We start from the raw sequence: 22130 nt of genomic DNA on the forward strand, positions 1-22130 counted from the left end.
TTCAAACAATTCATACTTAGATATTGTGAGTGTGGATATGTAGTGTCTGTCCTTTGAAAGCCATGCATCTGCAGCAGAAGCATTTCAGTGACATTCATTCAGTACATGAAAGACAATGCATTTCAAGCTGGTAATGAACTAAACATGCTTCTGTTTACTGGAGAGTGTTTTGTTCTTACCACAAACAAAAGTTTCTGATGTGAGACTGCAGGAAAGAACCATGTTACTTTATGATGATGGGGTGGAGTGTCATTGTTGTCTCACTGCCCAACCAAATAAGTCACTGTTTGAATTTAAATAAGCTAATTCTTATTAGAACTATTGAGATCTCTAAAATTACTGGAATTATGTTATGTACAGTCTTTTAAACTTTTAAACCTAAAAGGATAGAGAGGAGCCATTAATATGACCATGATCATAGATCACGTAAACATCTGATGAGGTTGCGTAGTAAAATATCAACAGTAGAAACTGTTAAAAGAACACTTTTCTATTTTATTTTCACGCAAATGTTATGCAAATTATTTAATCCACATTGAAAATGAGTTTTTTTGACCAAAATTACTAACTTGCCGCTGTTTGTAATAAATCAGTGAAACAAGAGCAATTTAAATAGTGCAACACAACTAATATAACAAGTGATTCATCAAAGTCAACACAAAATGCTTTTTATACTTTTAATGATTGCTGCAGTATCAAAATTATGTAAGTATTTTATGGTACTGTAGTTCAGTACGATTCTTCGGTTTGTGTTCTGCAACAGATTTTTTTTAAATACCATTCTTACTGATGGCATAACGTTTTCTTCAAGAATATTTTGAATCCATTATGCCTTGTACACGATGCAGGTTCCCGGTGCCAGAGGAAGCAAAGCAGCCCCAGAGCATTACGAGCCACCACCATGCTTGACTGTAGACAGGGTTTACTTTTCTGCACAGGCTTCATTCTTTCTCCTCCAAACATACCGCCAAATTATTAATTCAAAAAGATAAAGTTTAGTTACCCTTTCAAAAGCTACACTCAATGCTGTGTGAAAACACTATGGAAACGTCTCTTTGCTCCACTGGTTGTGAAGCACGTGTGTGTCAAACATGCCAAAACTTTGGCTTATATATCCTCAATCAGGTGACATCTTCTAATGAGGTGCACCTGCGGGTTATAAATAGGACTGAACCAGAAACATCCTCAGGTCTTTTTGTCTTTAAGGACCGCATTGTGTGTGTGCGTGTGTGCAAGCACTTTTCAAGCAAAAGAAAGTGTCTTATTACCAGAAAGATGTCAGAGTTAGACAGGAGATGCGTGCCTCCGTGTGAGAGATATCTCGCGGAGGGCAATCTCCACGCTTTTTTGAGTGTTTAGGGGAAGAGCACGTTATCCTCGGGCTTTAGGGAGGATGTGAGCATTGCGATCTTCTCCCTATTAAGGTCCTTTGTGCCCGGCTTGCCATCTATAAAATGAAACAGCAAGCTGCAGCGCATACCGGGAGTTCGCGTGCTGATCTGGCGGAAGCGCATGAGACCTTTTACCGTCCATTTTATCCTTTCTGAAAAGCCCACACTCCCCCATCAAGCCGTGTAGACTAACATCTTCGATGGTGGGGAAAGCTTTTCAGGCAGCGGGTCAGGCTGGTGCTGTCCTGCACACCATAGCTGTTTTTTGCAGGCATGCCAGGCTGACCTACTGAGAGATCTGAGCACTGGCGGGTCTATTGACGACACAGCGTTTGCGGAGCTACGCCGAGCCACAGATTTGTTTCTCTGTGCCACCAAATAGACGGCCCGTGCTATCGGACGTTTTATGGCTTCCATGGTCGCCATGAGAGACATCTGTGGCTTAACCCCACAGGCATCAAGAACAGGGATCGCACTTTCCTCCTTGATGCCCCATCTCGCCTTCCGGCCTCTTTGGCAACGCCGTAAATACTGCCGCCACTAGGTTTGAGGAGGCGAAGCTCTATGAATAGGCCTTTGTGAGGCTTCTCCTCCGCCGTGCTCAGGAGTCGGGACCGTTGGCCACCCAGTCTCGACCAGGTCCGGTTCTTTCCAGGTGTGTAGCGCAAAAGGAGAGTGTGGCGAGCCGAGCACCCCCTCGTGGAGATTGGGGCGGGACTCGCCGCACTTCGCAGTCCAACCTCAAAGAGGCCGGACCTGAGGAGCATCTTCTCCTCTAAAAAGAAGCCCTGAAGCTTACGTTCCCAGGACCATGGGGTGTTTCCCCCAAGGAAGGGGCGGGTAAATTCCAATAAGGAATATAGACTCCTTCCTGGCATCCTCAGGAGGCCGTGGTTCAATCTCAACAAAACTCCACTGGTGTTTGGGGAAGCAGCAGTCTCTAGTGTAATGTTAGGTGCTCGGTTCCCTCCTGCCATGTTTCAGGATGCCGAACATTTAACACACCAACCGAAATGTCAAAACTTGTGCCCCTTGTGCCCCAGAGAGGCTGGAAGCGGGTAACCTACTGCCAGATATTTCTCTTAGGTACAAAGCACTGTAGAGAGAGGCCACAGGATTCATTTTGCACATCGTCCTTCACGCTTTAATGGTGTGGTCTTCACTTCCATGAAACCGGAACAAGCGCATTTATCGACTCTTGCTGACTTTGCTGGAAAAAGGGCCATAGAACTTGACAGAGAATCAGGCTATTATAGTCAGTATTTCTTCTTTACTTTATCTTTGTGGGCTGAATATCAAAATGTTGACAGCCAAACAAAGTTCCTCAAATCCAACCAGAGGATTGGTTTGTGGCAATCGACTTGAAGGACGCATATTTTCATAATAGAAATATTGCCACAACACAGGAAGTTCCTGAGGTTCGCTTTCATGGGTGAAGCATACCAGTATCGGGTCCTTCCATTTGACAACTGGCTGATTCTGGCTCAGTCTTAGCAGCTAGCGGTTCGACATTGAGATGTCATCCTAGCTCACTTCGATTCTTAGGATTGAGACTTAATGCCACGAAAAACGTTTTCTTTCCTGCTCAAGTACGACATAATATGGGTGTCACATGGTATTCGATCGCAATGCGGGCACAGCTGTCTCCTGCGTATGTTGAATCCATTCTTAATACCCTAAAGGAGATCAAGCTAGGCCAGAAAGTAACTTTTTTTTTTACTTTAAAAAGTGTTAGGTCTTATGGCAGCTGTATCCACAGCGATACTCTTGGATCTTCTGCACATGAGATCGCTTGAGGTCTGGCTAAGAGCCAGAGGATTTCATCCAAGGGCCAATCCCCAGAGGCAATAAGGGTAACGCACCGAGGGCTTCGTACCCTTTCTATGTGGTTCAGACTTCGGTTTATGACTCTGGGTCCCACTCTAAGTCCGCGTTGTCGTCGCAAACTGCTAACGACAGACGCTTCCCTCACGGGCTGGGGTGTGGTCTTAGATGGTCTTAGAAGGGATCTGGAGAGGTCATCTTCTCGCGTGGCACATCATTTGCTGACTCTATTTGACTCTTTTTCTAGCTCTGAAGTACTCCCTTCAGCAGTTGAGAGGCTACCATGTCCTAGTGCAGGTGGACAACACTATGGTAGTCTCGTAAATATATCGCCTGGGCGGACTGCTCGCGCCGCTGGAAAAAAGCTGGCGCACCAGGTTCTACTTTGGGTACAGGACAAGTTCGTGTCCCTCAGGGCGATTTACATTCCCAGTGGCCACATCACAGCTTTGCAATGTCATCATGTTCTTCAATTTTTTGAACAACAGATATAAGCTCAGGTCTAATATGGCATTTACAATCATATGAAGATGGGAGCAGACTTGCTGTCCAGACAAGCTGTGACACACAGGGATTGGGAACTCCATCCCGAAGTAGTCAGTCAAATCATTTTATGTCAGAGGTGGACCTCTTTGCCTCACAGGAGTAGGCACTTCCTCCGGTAGCTCAGCTCCTGGGAGTCCTGGCAAAGGTCCATCAACAAGGCTTGCACCTTGTATTGATAGTGCCCCATTGGCCGACCAGTGTTTTTTTCAGATCTAATATCTCTCCATGTGAGGAGCTATCTTCTGTTTCAGGCCCAGGGGACAATATTTCATCCCCTGCCCGACCTCTTCTACCTTCACCACTAGCTCCTGAGGGGGACCAGACAAGAGAGGCTGGTCTTCCAGCCAGTGTAATTGAAACTATACTAAGTGCTAGGGCTACCTCTACTAGAAGAACTTATGCCCTCAAATGGAGTGTATTTGAAAATTTGTGCATAGTAAAACATGTAGACCCAGTCCACTGCCAAATTGTTTCAGTGCTGGAGTTTCTACAAGAAAAATTTACCTCTGGCTTATGCCCTAGTACTCTCAGAACGTACATAGCTGCTATTTCGACTTGTCATGTTCTGACTGATAGGGTTTTTGTGGAAAGAACCCTTTAGTTGCCCTTTTTATTCGTGGAACTAAACGGTTGAGGCTGCCCACTAGAGCAACAGTCCCTTCTTGGAATCTAGCTATTTGAACCACTAGAGTCAGCGCCTGTCAGGCTTTTGACCCTTAAGATGGTTTTTCTCATGGCCGTTCTGAAGAGAATTGGAGATTTGCAGGCTTTGTCAGCCTCCCCATCTTGCTTAGACTTTGCGCCTCGGCTAGTCAAAGCTTTTCTGCATCCTCCTGTTCCTGAAAAAGCGGGAACGAGATGCTGCGCTCCAATGCCGCACTGCTGGCGTGACTGGACGTCCTTTCATACAAAAATTGACCTGAGGATGTTTCCGGTTCAGTCCTATTTATAACCCGCAGGTGCACCTCATCAGATGACGTCACCTGACCGAGGTTATATAAGCCAAAGTTTTGGCGTGTTTGACAAACACGTGCTTCACACAACAAAGAGATGTTCCCGTTTTCACGCACCATCTCGATCCCGCTTTTTCTGGGAACAGGGTTACAGCAAAGTAACCCAAGACGTTTCTTTAGTCTATAAAACAGAGTTCTCAGACTTCAGTGTCTTTTTTTGTATGGTTTTTAGCATATTGGAGTGGACTTTCCTTGTGTTTTAGGGTCAGTAACGGAGTACAGCTTGTAGCGCCCTTCTCTGTTTAGTTATAGTGTTTTGTAGCAGAGTGAAACGTCAGTACCTGCTGCCATGTCTAGGTAGTGTGGCCCCTGTTTGTGTGAAACAGGCTTCCTATTGTATTTAAAGGAACATTTGTACCTGTTTATTATATCCTTGCCCTTGTTTGTGGAGGCAATGATCTCTTCTCTTTATAGACAACTCTCTTGACTCAGTCATTTCTGACTTGTAGTCAAACATCCCATCTACAAATCCCTTGAAAAGTTTAGGTATTTGATTTCTGTTTTAAATCAAGTACACCCAAGGCATCTAATCTGCACTTGAGACAACACCTGATTCATAAATGTGTGCTCTAATGAGGGGTTTTATTCAAGGGGTTAAATAATTCTGAAACCGCAGCAATATTTAAAAGTGGCTATTTGTGTTGGATTTGGAGAATCACTTGTTATATTAGCTGTGTCGAGCTATTTTAATTGCCGATTTCACTGATTTATTATAAACAGCTGCAAGTTCGTCATTTTGGCCAAAATAACAATTTTTTTAATGAAGGTTAAATCACTTCGAATGGGAGAACTCATAGGATTTGAACTTAACTTTTGTGTGGCCATCAAAAAAACACTTGTTAGCGGGGCTAATTGGTAAAAAATTTGAATCTGGAAATTGGAACAATAAAAATGTTTGACCCTATTAAAGAAGGATTGATCCTTCATCTAGAGTGCACACTGTACAAGTTTATTATGTGGCAATTAAATAAAGTCAGCTGACTACCTGAATGTACTGAATGACCAGGTTATCACTTTAATGATTTTTTTTTTTTTTATGGCATGGGAGAAAACAATGCCAAGATTCATTTTCACAAATTAATTGGCCACCACAGATTCCTGAGCTTAAAGTATGGCAGTCTAACACAATATTAGAGTGCATGACTATTTTCTGGCAAGCCAGTGTATTTAAACAGAAGAAAATCTGGAGTCTAAAAAAATCACTTTAAACATGGCATGTGTCTTATTTTTTGTATCTTATTGTCTGTCTTTTTCCTGACTTCCACAGTCACTGGGCACACTCTCACCTTATTCTCAGGTAATAAACCTTTGCCTAAAATGTCTTCTGTTGGCCAATAATAAGCTTAAAAACAACATCTCAACATTGAAAGGGAGTAATCAGCACACCTTGCTTTCTCTAAGAACAGCGTTTGTTTGGGCAGGACATGTATGACCGAGTGGATCTGAGGCAGCGGAGATCCTCCAGTCCCGGGTATATTGATTCTCCCACGTACAGCAGACAGAGCATGTCCCCTCTCCTGCCCTGCTCTCCACAGCACTACTACCGATATGGTAAGTCACTGCAGAGTGCTCATGTGCATGTGTGCATGGGTACTATTGATATACATTGCATATATCAAGTATACAAGCTGCATCTTGATGAAAATGTGCATGAACTGTTCTTGGTAGCAAACAGGATAAGCATGTTAATTATTCTGCTTGAAATGATTACAGTTTATCAAATCTGATCAAGATCAGCATTAGGTGGATGATAGGTGAATGGCTTTTAAACAAATAATACACATTCCATTGCTTGATGCCTTTTTGCTTAGTTTTGTTGCTATATTTGGCACAGAATAGATTGCCTGACTTTACTGAAATGCATTACATATTAACCCAAGATAATTTTGTAAACAGAGAGATTGCCAGGTGTATGCTGTAATGGAGTGTGTATGACTATGGGGGTGGAGTGATTTTTTTCATTCATTGCTCTGCTTCTGTCACTCTCATTGGCTGGGGGTTTGGCACAGGCACTGAAAGTGGCAGGAGCTCACCCTATTACTCACAGCTGGAGGCCAGGTCAAGCACACCCACTACAAATCAAGCTCCAAAGCATTTCCATGTGCCAGGTATGCCGCAAAGCTACACCATTGCTTTTAAAGCCCCTGGCAACACGGTTTAAATGTTAAAAAAAAAATTAAAAAAAATCGAAAAATGTAAAATGATTTTCTTGTGATAGATTTAAGAAATATACACTGCCTGAGTAAAAAAGTGATGTCTTAGTATTATTTTAGAATTGTATCATTTTGGAATTATATTTGCTAATTAAGAAGCTAATTACTTCATATAATAATTACAGGAATGCATTATTCAAATCTGTAAGTATAATGGTGACCTATCAACAAGTGGAAGGAATGTGGTCAGAAAACACACACACACACACAAAAATGGCCATGATTGGACAGATTTTGGCCTTCGGAGTAATGGAAAAAAATTGTGTTGTCTAATGATTTCCAGTAGATGTTATTCCAAAGCAATTGGTGCATCAGGAAAGCTCATAAAACGGTGCACACATCATGCCTTGTGCCTATTGTGTACAAGCCTCTGGAAGCAGTGTTATAATATGAGATTGCTTACATGGATGTACAGAATGACCAGTTTAGTCCATCACTAGGTTTTGTCTTGCCTGATGGCACAGGCATACTCCAGGACTTTGAAAGAGTGGTTCCGGGAGCATGAGGAATCATTTTTACACATGAATTGGCCACAACATTGAGTGCTGAGAATCAAGCTAAAGAGTGTGCGACTTTTTTCACCAGGCAGTGTACATTCTTAACTACAATTTAATCTCAATTAAGTCTAGCCAAATTCTAGTGTAAAAATGTTTGTAGTAATGTTTAAGCAGAGCTTTCATATTGCAGTCTTGAGTCATAGCACAGTGTGTTCATACGACATTTCTTTGTTTAAGAAGCACATTATTAAATAAATTTGACAGTGGCTTTAACATTATTTACTACTTTTTCTTTTCTATTCATTTTGCTGAGCCATAATGCTAGTAGCATCCACTGATGATGGCTCCTTTTTCAGCTCTTGTTCATATTTATACTGTCTTCAACAAATAACCTCTTCCTGAAAACAGAATATACAGAGGAAATGTACATGACCTTAACTCCTGTTTCTTTTCCTTTCCCTTATTGGTTTCTCCTCCATCTTTCAACTCTCACTTCTCTTTTTCTTCTCAGCAACAGGAGAACCTAACATCTACCGGAAGCCTCCCATCTATAAGAGACATGGTAGTGTTCTTGGCCCAACCTGTTCCTCTGTCATGGCTGTTGGCCACTGGCAAATGTGTGTTGATTAGTGTTGGATATTCCTTTAGTTTTAAACAGGGTGCAGTTTAACAAAATAGCAGAGCAGTGCTATAAATGTGTACTCTGTTTTTATCAGTCTGAAGCAGAGAGGGCCATCAAGCAACATAGTTTAGGGTGAGTTGAGCGAGGTATATGGTGCCTTGCAAAAGTATTGTTACCCCCTGAACTTTTCCACATTTTGTCACATTACAATCACAAATGTAAATGTACTTTCCTGGGACTTCATGTAATAGATCAACACAAAGTGTCACATAATTGTAGAAAGAAAATGATAAATGTTTTTCACATTTCTTTTACAAATAAATATCTGAAAAGTGTGGCATGCATTTGTATTTGTATTGAGTCAATACCTTGTAGAACTTTTCACTGCAATTACTGCTGCAAGTCTTTTTTGGTGTGTCTCTACCAGCTTTTCACAACTAGAGAGTAAGATTTTTGCCCATTCTTCTTTACAAAATAGCTCAAGCTTAGTCAGATCGGATGGAGAGTGTCTGTAAACAGCAATTTTCAAGTCTTGCCACATATTCTCAATTGGATATGAATATGCTTCAATCTAAACCATTCCATTGTAGCTCTGGCTGTTTGTTTAGGGTCGTTGTCCTGTTTGAAGATGAACTTCCACCACAGTCTCAAGTCTTCTGCAGACTCTAACAGGTTTTCTTCTAAGATTGTCTTGTATTTGGTTTCATCCTTCTTCCCATTAACTCTGATCAGATTTACTGCCCCTGCTAAAGTAAAGCATCCCCACAAAATAATGCTTCCACCACCATGTTTCATTGTGGGGATGGTGGTTCAGGGTAATGTACAGTGTTAATTGCAATTGGGCAAAAACTTCAACTTGACCAGAGAACCTTCTTCAATGGCTTTCTCCTTAAGCTTGCTGGTGGTAGGATTTGCATAAAAATAGAAAGAAGCGAGTGTGACAAAGTTACCAGAAGAACTCATATTTTTGTCACACTCGCTCCTTTCTATTGTTATGCAAATCCCAGAAGTATACATTAGGTTTTTTGTTTTCATTTAAAAACTGACTTGTACTATATTTCTCTCTTTACAGCCAAGCATATGTTCTCCTGTAATGTTATTTATTTATTTATTTTTAATTTAAATATGGAAATATTAAATGGTCTTGTACATAATTATGCAGACTTAATAAACATATATAACAAAATTGGTACAGCATATAATATGGTGCCTAAGACGTTTTCACCGTACTGTATATATTTTATAACCTAACCCTGCTTTGAAGTTTTTTCACTTCTCAACTTTATCCCTGACATGTCTGGTGTGTTCCTTGTGCTTCATAATACTGTTTGTTCAATAATGTTCTCTAACAAACCTCTGAAGGCTTTACAGCAAACAGATGGACTCTATTTACTAATTATTTGCCATTCTGATGGCAATTGGTTTCACAGGATTTTATTTAGGGTTTCAGAGTACTGTGAAGGTGGCTGAATACAAATGCATGTCACACTATTCAGATTTTTATTTTTAGCAAAATTTTGAAAAGCAGATTTTTATAAAACCATTTACTTCCACTACCAGCCATCCACATACAATTTTTGTCTATAAGTAAAATCTCAATAAAATACATTTACAGTTGTGATTGTAACGTGCCAAAATGTGGAAAAGTTTAAGGGGTATAAATACTTTTGCAAGGCACCATACAGACACATGCACATGACCACCATAAGGACTTGAAAGTTGCAATCATTAGAAGAGTAGTCTTTAGAATTATTTGACATATGGCATGTCGTGGGATTGTTGTATTAACAATGGATATTGTATCTGCATTTTAAATGAAAACACTACTAAAATATAATTTCTATAATCTGTATGTGGTTCGGTATTTAGGTGAAAGTTGCTAGCACTTGTAAAACTAGACAGCTCTTTCTTAAGAAGTTTAGTGCAGAAGCTATTGTTAAGTGGCTTATTTTAATGAATATGCTATAAATATATCTATTTAGTTCTTTATAACGTTTATGCCCCTTTTATGTCTCAGTGGCATTTATTAAGTTCTTTATAAAGCTTCATAAAAGTGAATCAGTTGTCTTTGAATCTTTGAATAAGAATAACAATGCATTGTTTTTTTACTGCATAGCAGTCCACAGAGTGTGTACAGATGGGTAACTAATTAAAGGCACATATTATGATTTTGTTATTCTGTGGGAGGCATTTTGTCCACTTATATTCTTATAGGGAAGGGTCAGTGCAAATTTATACAAAGTTATTTTGTCCAACCACCTTATCCTGTGCTTAAACGTTTTAGTTCTGTGTGTTCTTTTGCAAGATCACTTTGCCCTATCCCCAAGGCATGAGGCCTGAACAAATGGTTTTAACGGATATATATATTAAAAAAAAGAAAATATTCGTCCCAACACCTATGAGATAATTTGATGTGTCAGACTCAACCGGTCTATCTAAATTCCAAATCAAAGTATTTTTTGGAAGTATGATGTTTATTTCTCCAGCAAAGCTCCAGCAATATGTAGAACCTGTGCCATTAAAAATGCCCTGGCATGTATTGCGCCCAACACTTTACTAACACACTTTTTTCCTTTTTTAATTAGTCACCCATCTGTATGTATGTGTGTAGAGTAGATAGTATAATAGATTTTCCCATTGTGAGCTCATGTAATTGTGCATTGTCAGTACAGGCTTGTGATATTTTATTATTATTATATTATTAACATAAAATAAATATCTGGCAACCAGGACCAACATCACGCTAAAATATCCTGCTTAAATATATTTATATATTTATATTTATATACAGTAAATATAAATATATAAATACATTTTGGCAGGATTTTAGTCCCTGGTTGGCAATCATTTCTTTTAAAGAAATTTAAGTTTACCAGCCATATAACTTTTAGAGCAACTCTTTATAGGAATATATTATAGGAATATAGTTAAACTTTACCTTTAAAAAACAAAAATTAATTAAAGCATTAACACTTATTATTTATTTTATTTGGACCACTGGGACACTTATCAGTCATCAGAATGAAGAAAAAGTGTGATTTCTGTGACTTCATGCTCATAGTACGTGTGTCTCGTGTTACACATTGTTTAATTTTCTCCTGGAAAAATGACTGTAAGGGGCATGTTAGCTTCTAAATCTACTGTAATGTGGTGTTATCACAGCATAAAGACTGCATCATGTCTGGTTCACAAAACAGATCTTAGATCTCAAGCATTTTTACTTTTTTTTTTTGCTTTAAAATTTAATATTTTGGTAATTTGCTGTTGTCTAGTATTTTTGTGTGGCACACATTGTTATGCATGGGCATTTATGAGCTACAACAGCATGTTCTTTAGTGGTCCAATGGTAAACATGCATGCGGGCCTGTGGGGCTGTGAGGCCCTAGGCGAGATCATGAAAACTGAGCCCACTGGTGTAATAGTGTCATTATAATGTCATTTCAGCGTCTGCAATTAAGAATGTGTATAAAACGTCCGTTTTTTTTGCTTGAATTAACTGCTAAAAGGAATCTCAGACATAAACACATTTGTTTTTCTCAATCTACTTATGTTTAATTCTAAGAAGAATTGTCATGTTAAAATATCATACAAACCATCTCTATTAGCAAACTGTACCACAATAAAATTGTGACAGCAACAATGATGAGAAACAGATTATGCGCTGTTAAGCCATGGGCTCTCCGTCTTAGAATCTGATTTATATTTCTGTGGACGTTTTTTTTTTTTTCGTTTACTTGATGGACTTTTTGCCATCCTGAGCTGCTTGCTACAGTATACAGTAAAAATTTCTTTCGCTGTCAGCTAGCATCCACATAACGTAGCAACACCCAACGACAGAGAGCACTCACTCTCACGAGCGCGCGCAATGACATGCACATTTAAATTTAGCAACTGTACCTACTGCTACATTGCAATGACATTAACTACACATTTAACGTATGTACGTTTGCACTGTGTGAAATCAATTAAATCCATATTACCATAAAGATTAAAATATTGGGAACTTTATTATTGACAGCATCTTTTTTTTTGCCATGCAACTGCCTAATAAGCAATGAACTAGTAATAAATGCTAAGGGCTTTTCTAAAATAGGATATTTCTTTGATCAAACTTGAGCAATTTATATGAGATATACAGTAGTGGAATTTATTGTCACGAATACTATGATCATTACAGCACTCCAGTTCTCCCAGTATGTTGTTTTGTATTTATTACCGTTTTCAGCAATATATCATGTGTTGATTATACAGAGCTCTGCTTTTTATTTAATGTAGTGTATATATTTTTTTCTTTGAAAAAAACAAAAAACAAATCAACAACAACGTTGTTGTGAATCGTATCATGTTTAATTCAAGATTCAAGATTCAAATAACTTTATTAATCCCAGAGGGAAATTGCTTAAATGGGTCCATGTGTTGTGTGGTGCACTGCAGGCAGTAGGTTTGGTATGAATATTGTTTTAAAGTATTTTTTTTTTACTTATTTTATTAATTTACTTATTATTAATATTTTTTTAGCTTTTGTTTAAGGTTATTCCATCATCATGTTGTCATTTGTTCACAACGTTTTGACAACCAAAAATTCCTGCTTGGTACCCTCGTTTCATTGTGAGTAGCTGTGTATAGTACGATTGTGTCTCACATTACTAAGCCATTTATTCTGCTGTTCAAGATTTGGTATTTTTTCCCCCTGTTTCCTGTTTTCCTTTTGTTACTGGATTTGTTTCTGGATGGAGTGAACTCTTGCCTGTTTTTTGGATTAGGTTTTTGATTTGTACTTAAAAAGAGATTTCTTTGTTTTCTTTTTTTTTTCTTTTTTTTTAATAAACAACCTACTCAAGCAGCACATGCACATGTCTCCAACCATAACACCTGACAGATTGATTTACCAATATGGGCAAGAAGAAGAGAGTGAAAACCCCAAAGTTTTCATCTCAGCATTTGGCACATTTCACTTTCCCCAGCAGGATCATTACATGGACATTCTGGTCCCATATGACAGCTGTGAGTTCCTGCCAGATGGACTCCTTCTGCAGTGCTGTTTTTACTGGGAGAGCCAGGTGGACCTTGCACCCACATAAAAAAAATTAGATTATGTTTGCACTGTCCCGGCTCATCAGACCTGTGTGCAGATGGCCAAAAATTTTGATATTCAACAGACACCCAAGTCTGGGAACTGGCAAAGAACATGAAGCACCAAGTTCTGATGTGACCCTCCTTAAAAGATGATTTTCATGGGAGGGTGCTATGGCTGATGAAGTGACTGGAGCTGCAGAGCTCCAGGGTAATGTCAACAGTGTGGTTCCCTGCACAGAGCTCCAGGACAAGACCACTAGCCCACAGCTCCTAGGTGGAGTTGCTAGGGCAGCTCCCTGCACAAAGTTCCTGGGGAAGACTGACAGCACAGGGCTCCAGGGTGCAGTCAACATTGAAGCTCCTCACACAGAGCTCAAGAAGGAAGCTGACAACTCCAAGCTTCAGCCCAACCCCACCAAATCACCTCTGGTCAAAGTCCTAGCCATGCTTCTGTTCCTAGCCATATTCCTTCCTCTGTGCCATGTAGCAGTCAAGCTGGTGTCCACCACAGACACACTCACAGTTCTGCTGCTTGCAGAGGTCAAACTGGTGACCTCCCCACTCGAGCACCCTGCAGATGTCAATGAGATGACATCACACAGCAGGCATGAATGCTGTCCTGCCTGAATCGTGATCTGCTTTGCCTAAATCATGTCTTTCTCCATGCTAGGGTATGTATAAATCATACCGTGCTTTACCTGATGTATGGCTTCTTCTGAATGAGGCCCTGTCATGGTTTGTGACACCCTCTAACTTCAAAGACATCCTCTTTGCACCACCTCATAGAATCATAACATAAAGAGTGTGCTTTAATGTGCTTCACGAAAGTCATGAAGGTACCACCACTTGGCTTGGCTTTGACGTCATGCTAGCTCCACACCCTGGCTCCACTAATTCAAGGCACTTTTAGAGCAGTGCCTTTGTGGGGGATACTGTGACAGTTTTGCACTGGACACTGCATGGCCCTTGACTCAGATGCAGTGGCAAAGACTTCTTTATTGAATTGTTTACTTACATTTAATTACATTGTTTACAACATCTGTCCTGTCTTCACCCCTGTATAGTCGCAGGTTGGCTATCTTATTTTCCGGTAGTTTAAAGACATTTTCAGTCCACCCTTTGATATCTCTGGGTCTATATACCCTGTTGTTTCATTGTATCTCTGTGACTTAATGTGTAGTTAATGTGGGGCCACATAACGAGCTGTTTATTCCTGGTGTTTTGACCTGTTTTCTGTACCTGTTTCCGGTACTGTTAGGCATATGCCCCAGATTCTTGTTTTTGATTGACAGGAGTGTAACCTGATGTAGTCTTGTGCTGTTTCAAGCAATCTACAGTACATTACGGTTAAATGTGTTGTGCATTTTGAGATGCCTTTGTGCCAACATGTTTTTTTAATTTATTAATTTTTGGTTGTTTGTTTTTGCGCTTTTCTGTGTAAACTGTAGATTTGTTTAAAAAAATTCCAGGAAATTCCACCCGTTTCTGAAATACATAAAACCAGTCTCTCTGGCAACAACAATCATGCCATGTCAACTGGTAAAAGTCACAGAGATTACACATTTTACCCACTTCTGATAGTTGATGTGAACATTGCCTGGTGTTTATACATTTTTAAGCAGTCACATGACTTTCTGATATATACATAAATACTGACACAAAGGCCCAATTCATCACCATGGGAAATATTAGACAACAATATTATTATTTTTTTTATTTAAAAAGTCCATATTCACTTTTAGGGCTATAATTAAAAAGCTTTAAACAGAAAAACCTGCCAAGGAGAGAATACAGTTATATTTTCTAAGCATGCACAGTGAGGAACGTAGTTTGACAAACAGGAGTAGATGAATACAAAACTACTTGACAGTCGTGTTAGAGGAAAGATTGTTCTTTTATCAAACTATTATTGTAGGCACCTGGAGTTTACTCAACAGTACTTGACCTGGTCTGAAAAAATTGTGCAATATTAATCAAATTAAAATATTTACAGATTTTATGTTGTTGTATTGTTAAAGTCTATTGTGTGATTTCCTGTTACAAATATTTGCCTATAATTATAGATCATTATGTTGTTTATAGGGTATGAAAAGGTCTTCAGCAGTAGAAAAAAAACAGCACAACTCTGTAAATATTTTTTGTTATACAGAACTTAAATATTAATCTGAATAATTATACTATAATTCTGTTTTGTCGGCTTTGAACTGAACTGCCATTCCGAACTGCCATTCTCCTTGTCTGAGATTTAAGGTCTTGGGTGTAAGGGCTGTTGGTTGTGTGGTTGGTGTGTGGCATTTTATTCTGAGCACAACTGCACAAAAGTGAATAAATGAGAATTTAAAACACAAAGAACATACGATAAAGTTTTTAGGATTCTATACATATTTTATTGTGGACCAGGCATTAACTAGCTGACCACACACACACATACACATTCTACATATGTAGAATGCTGTTCATTACAAAAAGTATAAATACTCCTGATGAGATACAAAACTCTAGGGACAGATTTATTTGCATCACAAGCCTGTAATGAATTCCTCATACAGAAGTGTTTGGTGCCCATATGGAGGGCAGATGACAGAGACAAACTGGTGTAATTGAGAGCTGTCCTCCCATCCGATTGTTTAACTCTGTTTCTTCTTCATGTGGGTACCAAACTTAACTCGTAGCAACTGTTTCTAACAGGTTGCAAATAATTCCCTCTTTTCTGTTTTTCCTTTTTCATTTCTTATCATCTTAATAAATATTCCCTCCACACTTCTGATGTACTTTCCTCAATCAACCATTTACCCCGTAAGTATAATTTACCCCCTGCATCATGTGTACTGTACATGTCTGGCCTTGTTTCTCTAATTATGTTGAGTCTGTCCATCCACCTCCCCTTTTTCCTTATGTTCTATTTTGTGTAAATCATTGTGTTATTTGCTTTTTTCCATTATTTTAGTGGTTCATACCAATCGGAATAAAAAGAACTGAATTTGGTCTTGGAGGAATCATTATATGAACTAACTATATGCAGGGATATTGTGTAAGAGCAGATCAGCATGAAGAGTAGTCGATTTAAGTCAATCATTTAGGCTTTTGGAGTTGGAGCCATTTTTTTCTCTCAGGAGTGAATAAGGTCTGTTGTACTGACCATAGTGTGCTTTTTCTTGTCCATCTGTTTTTGTGTCATTTTACCTGCTAGGTAAAGGAATAAGGAATGGCATATTCTGTTGCTATAACAGACATCATTTTATTGTGATTCTGTTTTTCTTTCCTCCCTTTGTGCAGACAATCATGATACAGCCACAAAAAGCAAGACCAGCGAAGATATCCTCCAGTCATCCAGATTCACCACAGCCTATTCACCCGAGCAATACCAGCACTCCCAATCTGATTACTTCCAACCCACTGGCTCCCCAAAATGTAGGTAACTAATTATGTGCTTGTCTGGAATTTCCTGTTATACTAAGTTGGAATTTAAACTCTGAATTTTAATAAAAATTTGAGCATAATTATGTTTGTTTATTTGCTTAATTACAGAGACTCCCAACATATTACAGATATGTTGTATAACAGCCACTTATTGGGTTCATAAGTGCAAATAGCAACACTCTGACCAATTCACACATCACACATTATATATTGTACATAATATGGATATTATGTACAGTATATAATACAAGCATGCGTCATTCTCAGCATTAATATCCTAGTGTCCGCTATCAATAAAACAAGGAGAATGGAAATATCCTATTTTTATAATCTGTAATTACAGTATACAGTAGATTAATGAAAACATGTTATGAGATATGGAAATTGTATTTAAACTGTATGTGTCTTTATTTCACATTTCTTTGTCTATCCCATGAGGTTACAGAAACATAAGATCAATATAGATTTAAATTTTAAATAAAGTTTATATATCGTCTTTATTGCAGTTTTTGCTTCATTCACATTCACAACTTAAAATTGAATGCATTTGTATCTATACATTCTCCAGAAATATAACTAATGTGAGTTCACCATAAATGTAAACAAGCTTTACAAACATGGACAGTAGTCTGCAGTATCAAATTTCCTGTCCATGTGTACCGCTTTTCCTGTCCTGGGGGACCTGAAGCCTATCTCAGAAATACGTACACACACTCACACATCCAGTCATACAGTGTGTACAAATTGGAAATGCCAGTCAGCTTAGACCACATCTTTGGATTGAGGGAAGAACTCGGAGTACTCAGTGGAAACCCACTAAGCATGGGCAAACTTACACACACAGACCAGTGTGAAGATTCAAATCCTCAACCCTAGAGGTGTGAGGTAGCAGTGATAAACACAAAGCCATCATGCTGCTCAAATGTCAAATATTTTGTTTAACTTTGCTCACTTTTATCATTGCTAGCAGTGTGCACAGCTCAGAGGATACAGGATTTTATATTGTATAGATTTATATAGTCTAATTCTGTGTAGCTCTTCCTTGTTGCTTGTTCAGCTCATCCTCTAGATTCTCAGTCAGCTTGAGATCTGGTAGATAAGGGATTAGTTATTAAGATGGGTCCCAGTCATTTACACAATGTAAAAGAAAACATGATGTATCAGACCAGGACACTTTGTCTAGGACCATGTCTATTGGTCCATGGTCCAGGTTTGAGGGTCACCCGCCCATTGTAGGCTCTTTTAGTAGTTTACAGGGGGTCAGCATAGACATTGATCAATCTGTGGCTATACAGATGCATGTATTCTGAAACCCTTTTATTATAGCCTTTATTATATTTTTCAGCTGTTTGTACTTTTCTGTAGGATTGGACGAAAGAGGCCCTCATTTGTTCCCTGTGTACATTAATGAGCCTTGACAACCCTGTCACTGGTTCATTGATTGTCCTTGCTTGGACTTCAACGTCCCACAAGGCTTGACATTTTTTGAGAGTGCGCAATTCCAGTCTCGCCCTTACAATTTGGCCCTTGTCAGGGTCACTCAGATCAACTTCAAAAACTGATTGTTCACTTGCTGCCTAATACATCCCACCTGTTAAAATGAGCAATTTTAATGGACTACGTAAATAAATATTGTTCATGTTATCGCTCAGTGTTTTAATGTTATGGCTAATTGGTGTATTGTTATAGCTACTTACAGGTGAAGTTCTTATGGTTCACTGCTTGCTTTAGTTCAATTCAATATATATGTGAATGCTTGGTATAGTGATAGACAGTAGCCTGTTTTATCTCATGTATTGTACTGTTAAAGCAGTCTGATTTACTGAGTCACCTAGAAGTAATTCTTATTGAGCTGCTTGAACTTTTCACACGGTCATTTATATCTGCTCTCTTGCACAGCTCTACGTATTCCACGAAGAAGATTTTCATCAGGAGGAGAGGAAGATGGATGGAATTATGGTCTTCAAAGAGTATGAAACTCTCTCATTTCCTCTCCCTGTTTCTCCCTCTTTCTCTATTCAACTTTATGCCAACAGGTCTTTCTGCATGTACTATACTCTATAATAAGTGTTTTTATTCCTTGTAAAAAAAAAATATCTGTAGTAGTTTTGTTGTTGTTGTCATCGTTCTTTTAGTTGTTTTCTTTTCAAAAAGATTCTAAATAAATGAACCCTTTTACCTTTCAGATCCAGGGTGGGATTGGCAGAATGATCCTGAAGGAAGAGATGAAAGCCCGCTCTGGTTCTTATGACAACGACCCCTGGGGCAGCACACGGAACTCCCGTGCTGGGAGCAAGGAGACTCTGCACAACACCAGCTACAACAACACCATCAATGGCTGTAAGTACATCAACTGTTAACGTCTTCTAATCCAGTCATCTGGAAAATGGATATAGTCTTATGGATATAGATATTTCATCACTTATGTCGGTGTAAAACTGATAAAGGTTTCGTAGCGGAACATTTTCTAATTATGGACTACTAATAGACGCTTAAAATGACCTGGTAAACAATAATATTTACACCATCGTAGGCACCAGTTGATGCTTTCTAATATAGTGCATCACACAGAAATGAAAGACACCGGCATACAAATAAAATGCAACAGTTCGTATTTTACAAACGTTTTGAGTCACAGCATTGTAATTGATTTCCAGTGTTGTGGAAAAAGCCACTTCTCCCTAAAGGTCTCATCTCTAACCACAAACAACACAGGAGAGAATCAGCAGAAATGAAACACATGCAGGCCAGTTTGTAAAATACTAAGTGTGTTGATCGGTTGTCCTGAAATTTTAGTCAGAGACTTGTGGTGTTATTGTCGGTGTTAGAATACTGATGACATGAGCTGTCTCATTAAGACAGTAAAGTCCTGGCATAAGTTACAGTAAATGCATGATGCAGTATGGTTTAAATACAGGAGAGTTATTACAGCACAAATGTAAAGACTCTCACTAACCCCACATTCACATTATACTTGAACTCTCATTAGTCTGTTTTCCTTTCTCTCATTTCCTCACTGCTTCTTTCTTAGTTTCCTTCTAAATGCACACTCTCTGTCCCTCCTTTGTGTCTCTCTCTGTTGCTTTCACATGCATCTGCGACCTGCTCGCCTCATTTCTATTTCTGTGTGCCTCATGGGAAAGTGCACAAAACAGCTGAATTTTTCCCTGTACCTCTCTCTCATTCCCTCTTCCCTACACCTCTGCAGTCATAACCCCTGATCCTTGTCCCTGTTCCCTTTGTGGCTGTGGGTTTGTGTTATGCATTGGGGATGGTTGCAGGTGCAGGAAGAGATGTTTGTTTAAAGACTCCTAATCAATCCAAAAACAGCAGAAAGGGACAGAAAAAACATAGACAAAATGTCAGGGAATTAGCATATGGACTAAAACAGGGACTACCAAAATTCAAGATCATGATCAGTAGGAATTCCCAGGGAACACTAGATGTTGGTAGGACGGATAAATCTAGGTCAGATTTTGCTGGTCATCAATTGATATTTTTTTATTATTTTTTTTTATTATTTAGATGTTTTTTGATGGGCTTTAAATTCCGATCTCTAAACCTTAGAAGAGAAAGATGTTTACATTTGAGGTGACGAGGTGGTGCACTCTGACCTATCAACACATGTGCAGGCAGCAGGCAGTTTCCCATGTGGTAGGATCAAATTATTTTGTTTAGTAACAACAATTATAGCAGATGATATACCAGAGATGATATTTTATTTACTGTTTGGTAAAAAATAGCTTTTTTTTAAAGATTAAACACTTGTATTTAAGTTATTTGCATTTTTTAAATGGTACAGTGGCGCATAGGTTAACACTGTGGCTTTACACCTCCAGGGTCAAGGGCTGAAGTCACACTTTGTATCTGTGTGTGGATTGGGCTAATCGGCATTTCCGAATTGTTTGTAGAATGTGACTGAGAGTGTGAGTGCTTGTGTACCCTGCGATGGATTGGCACTTCGTCCAGGGTGTCTGTTTTGTACAAAATCATTAAGAATAATATATAATCAGATTAGCCTTGACCCTTAATTAGGAGTGAATAATAAATAGAATGAATAAAGTTAATGCCATCATGTGCCGAGTTTAGGGGGGAAAAAAGGCAAAATACTAACAAAATGATGAAGGGTCTGCATCAGTCATCATTTTGTTAGTACAATAATTAGTTAATAAAGGCTAATATTGCAAGTAATGCAACTGTATGTTTCTGATTATTTATTTGTAATATTTCAAATGTCTAAATAAAATGTTAAGGCAAAAGGTGTTTCTGGATGGGAATTTGCCCAGGGTGCCACACACATTAGATCCACCACTGGTTCATAGAAAGGCATCTTTTCCATGACTGGTCAGGACCGCCTAAAGATGTCCAGAGTACATTCACTATAGGGCCTTAAAAAGTACTTATAGTAAAATTATACTTTAATAACATTTTATTGCACAGTAATTTAAACTGCAATTTGCAGAACATTATTCAAAATTTACAAATAATACATATTTCTATTTTGTTTATGTTTACTTTTCCATTTTTTGTGGCAAAAATATGCAAATTAATAATTTTCCATACTGTGCCAGGCAGTCTGTGATAGAAGAAGTCTTCACAAAATGGCCAAATACAAATCTGCTTACCAGAAAAGAAAATGAAGGCTATGTACAATTCAATATGAAAATTTTAAAAAATTCAAAAAAATTTTTTTAACAAAAGGTCTGTTAATTTTGTATTAGTGCACTTACTCTATTTGCATGTGATCTATCTGTGTGGTAATTTTAATTCTCAGTATAACTTATGTTAACCTAACATTACCATCAGTGAAGGTTGCTCGCCCAGCTGATAACTACATAAACAATTCCGTAGTGGATTATAATTATTATAATTTTTTGGAAATTTTGTTGTCTGTATTTCGATGCCCAAGCTAAAAGTAAAGTAAACCGCTGTTATGCTTTTGAATTCATAATTCAAAATTTGCATTGCACAGGACAAAAACAGAAAGCTAAACTGAATTTTTTAGTAAACATCCAGAAATAAATGTCTTTTGAACTAATACTGAATGTAGTCTAGATGTGTTTGGGAGGTCCTGACCCGTTTGTGGGACACAGAGAAAGGCTTGGTATGTTATGTAGGCACACGCTGAGTGATAGTTGCTATTTATAGTGTGTGTGTGATAATTGGCAGATGGGTGCAATCAGTAGTCAGGTAAACTAGAGCATATATGTATAATATCAGGGCATAACATTATTATGTTGAAGCTGTTTCTTTTAAATGTGGTTATATTTGATGAAACATGACCATGCTTCTGCTTCCCCAATGCTATTTTTATGGAAAATCAGTTTTTCATTAAAATAGCGTTTCATCTCAATTTTTTTTTATGAGATCAAAGCCAGATGTATTTTTGTTAACAATTAAGATCAAGTGTGATTTAAGTTTCCATTGCTCCATTTCATTGCAGCTTTATTTGATTATTTTCATTCTGCATTTTTCCATTTATATGAGCATTAATGAAATCTACACCTACATTTACCTTGATTAGTGTC

The 22130-nt window shown here is 38.4% G+C and overlaps 1 protein-coding gene across 6 annotated transcripts in view; it reads left to right on the top strand.

Annotated features, from left to right (window-relative positions):
• Positions 1 to 22130, top strand: part of ablim3 (actin binding LIM protein family, member 3) — a 78119-nt gene that overhangs the window by 50632 nt on the left and 5357 nt on the right. For 2 of the 6 annotated variants that reach the window (XM_053505918.1, XM_053505917.1), the window contains 7 exons: positions 6042 to 6071; positions 6196 to 6325; positions 6784 to 6882; positions 7996 to 8046; positions 16459 to 16593; positions 18502 to 18572; positions 18789 to 18942. In XM_053505918.1, the coding sequence (XP_053361893.1) occupies positions 6042 to 6071; positions 6196 to 6325; positions 6784 to 6882; positions 7996 to 8046; positions 16459 to 16593; positions 18502 to 18572; positions 18789 to 18942 (670 nt within the window). Of the gene's footprint in view, positions 1 to 6041; positions 6072 to 6180; positions 6326 to 6783; positions 6883 to 7995; positions 8047 to 16458; positions 16594 to 18501; positions 18573 to 18788; positions 18943 to 22130 lie in introns of all 6 variants that reach the window. The other 4 variants (XM_053505913.1, XM_053505916.1, XM_053505914.1 and 1 more) reach the window with 3 other exon arrangements.

This window comes from Clarias gariepinus, chromosome 10 (assembly GCF_024256425.1).
Source record: "Clarias gariepinus isolate MV-2021 ecotype Netherlands chromosome 10, CGAR_prim_01v2, whole genome shotgun sequence".
Lineage (NCBI taxonomy): Eukaryota > Metazoa > Chordata > Actinopteri > Siluriformes > Clariidae > Clarias > Clarias gariepinus.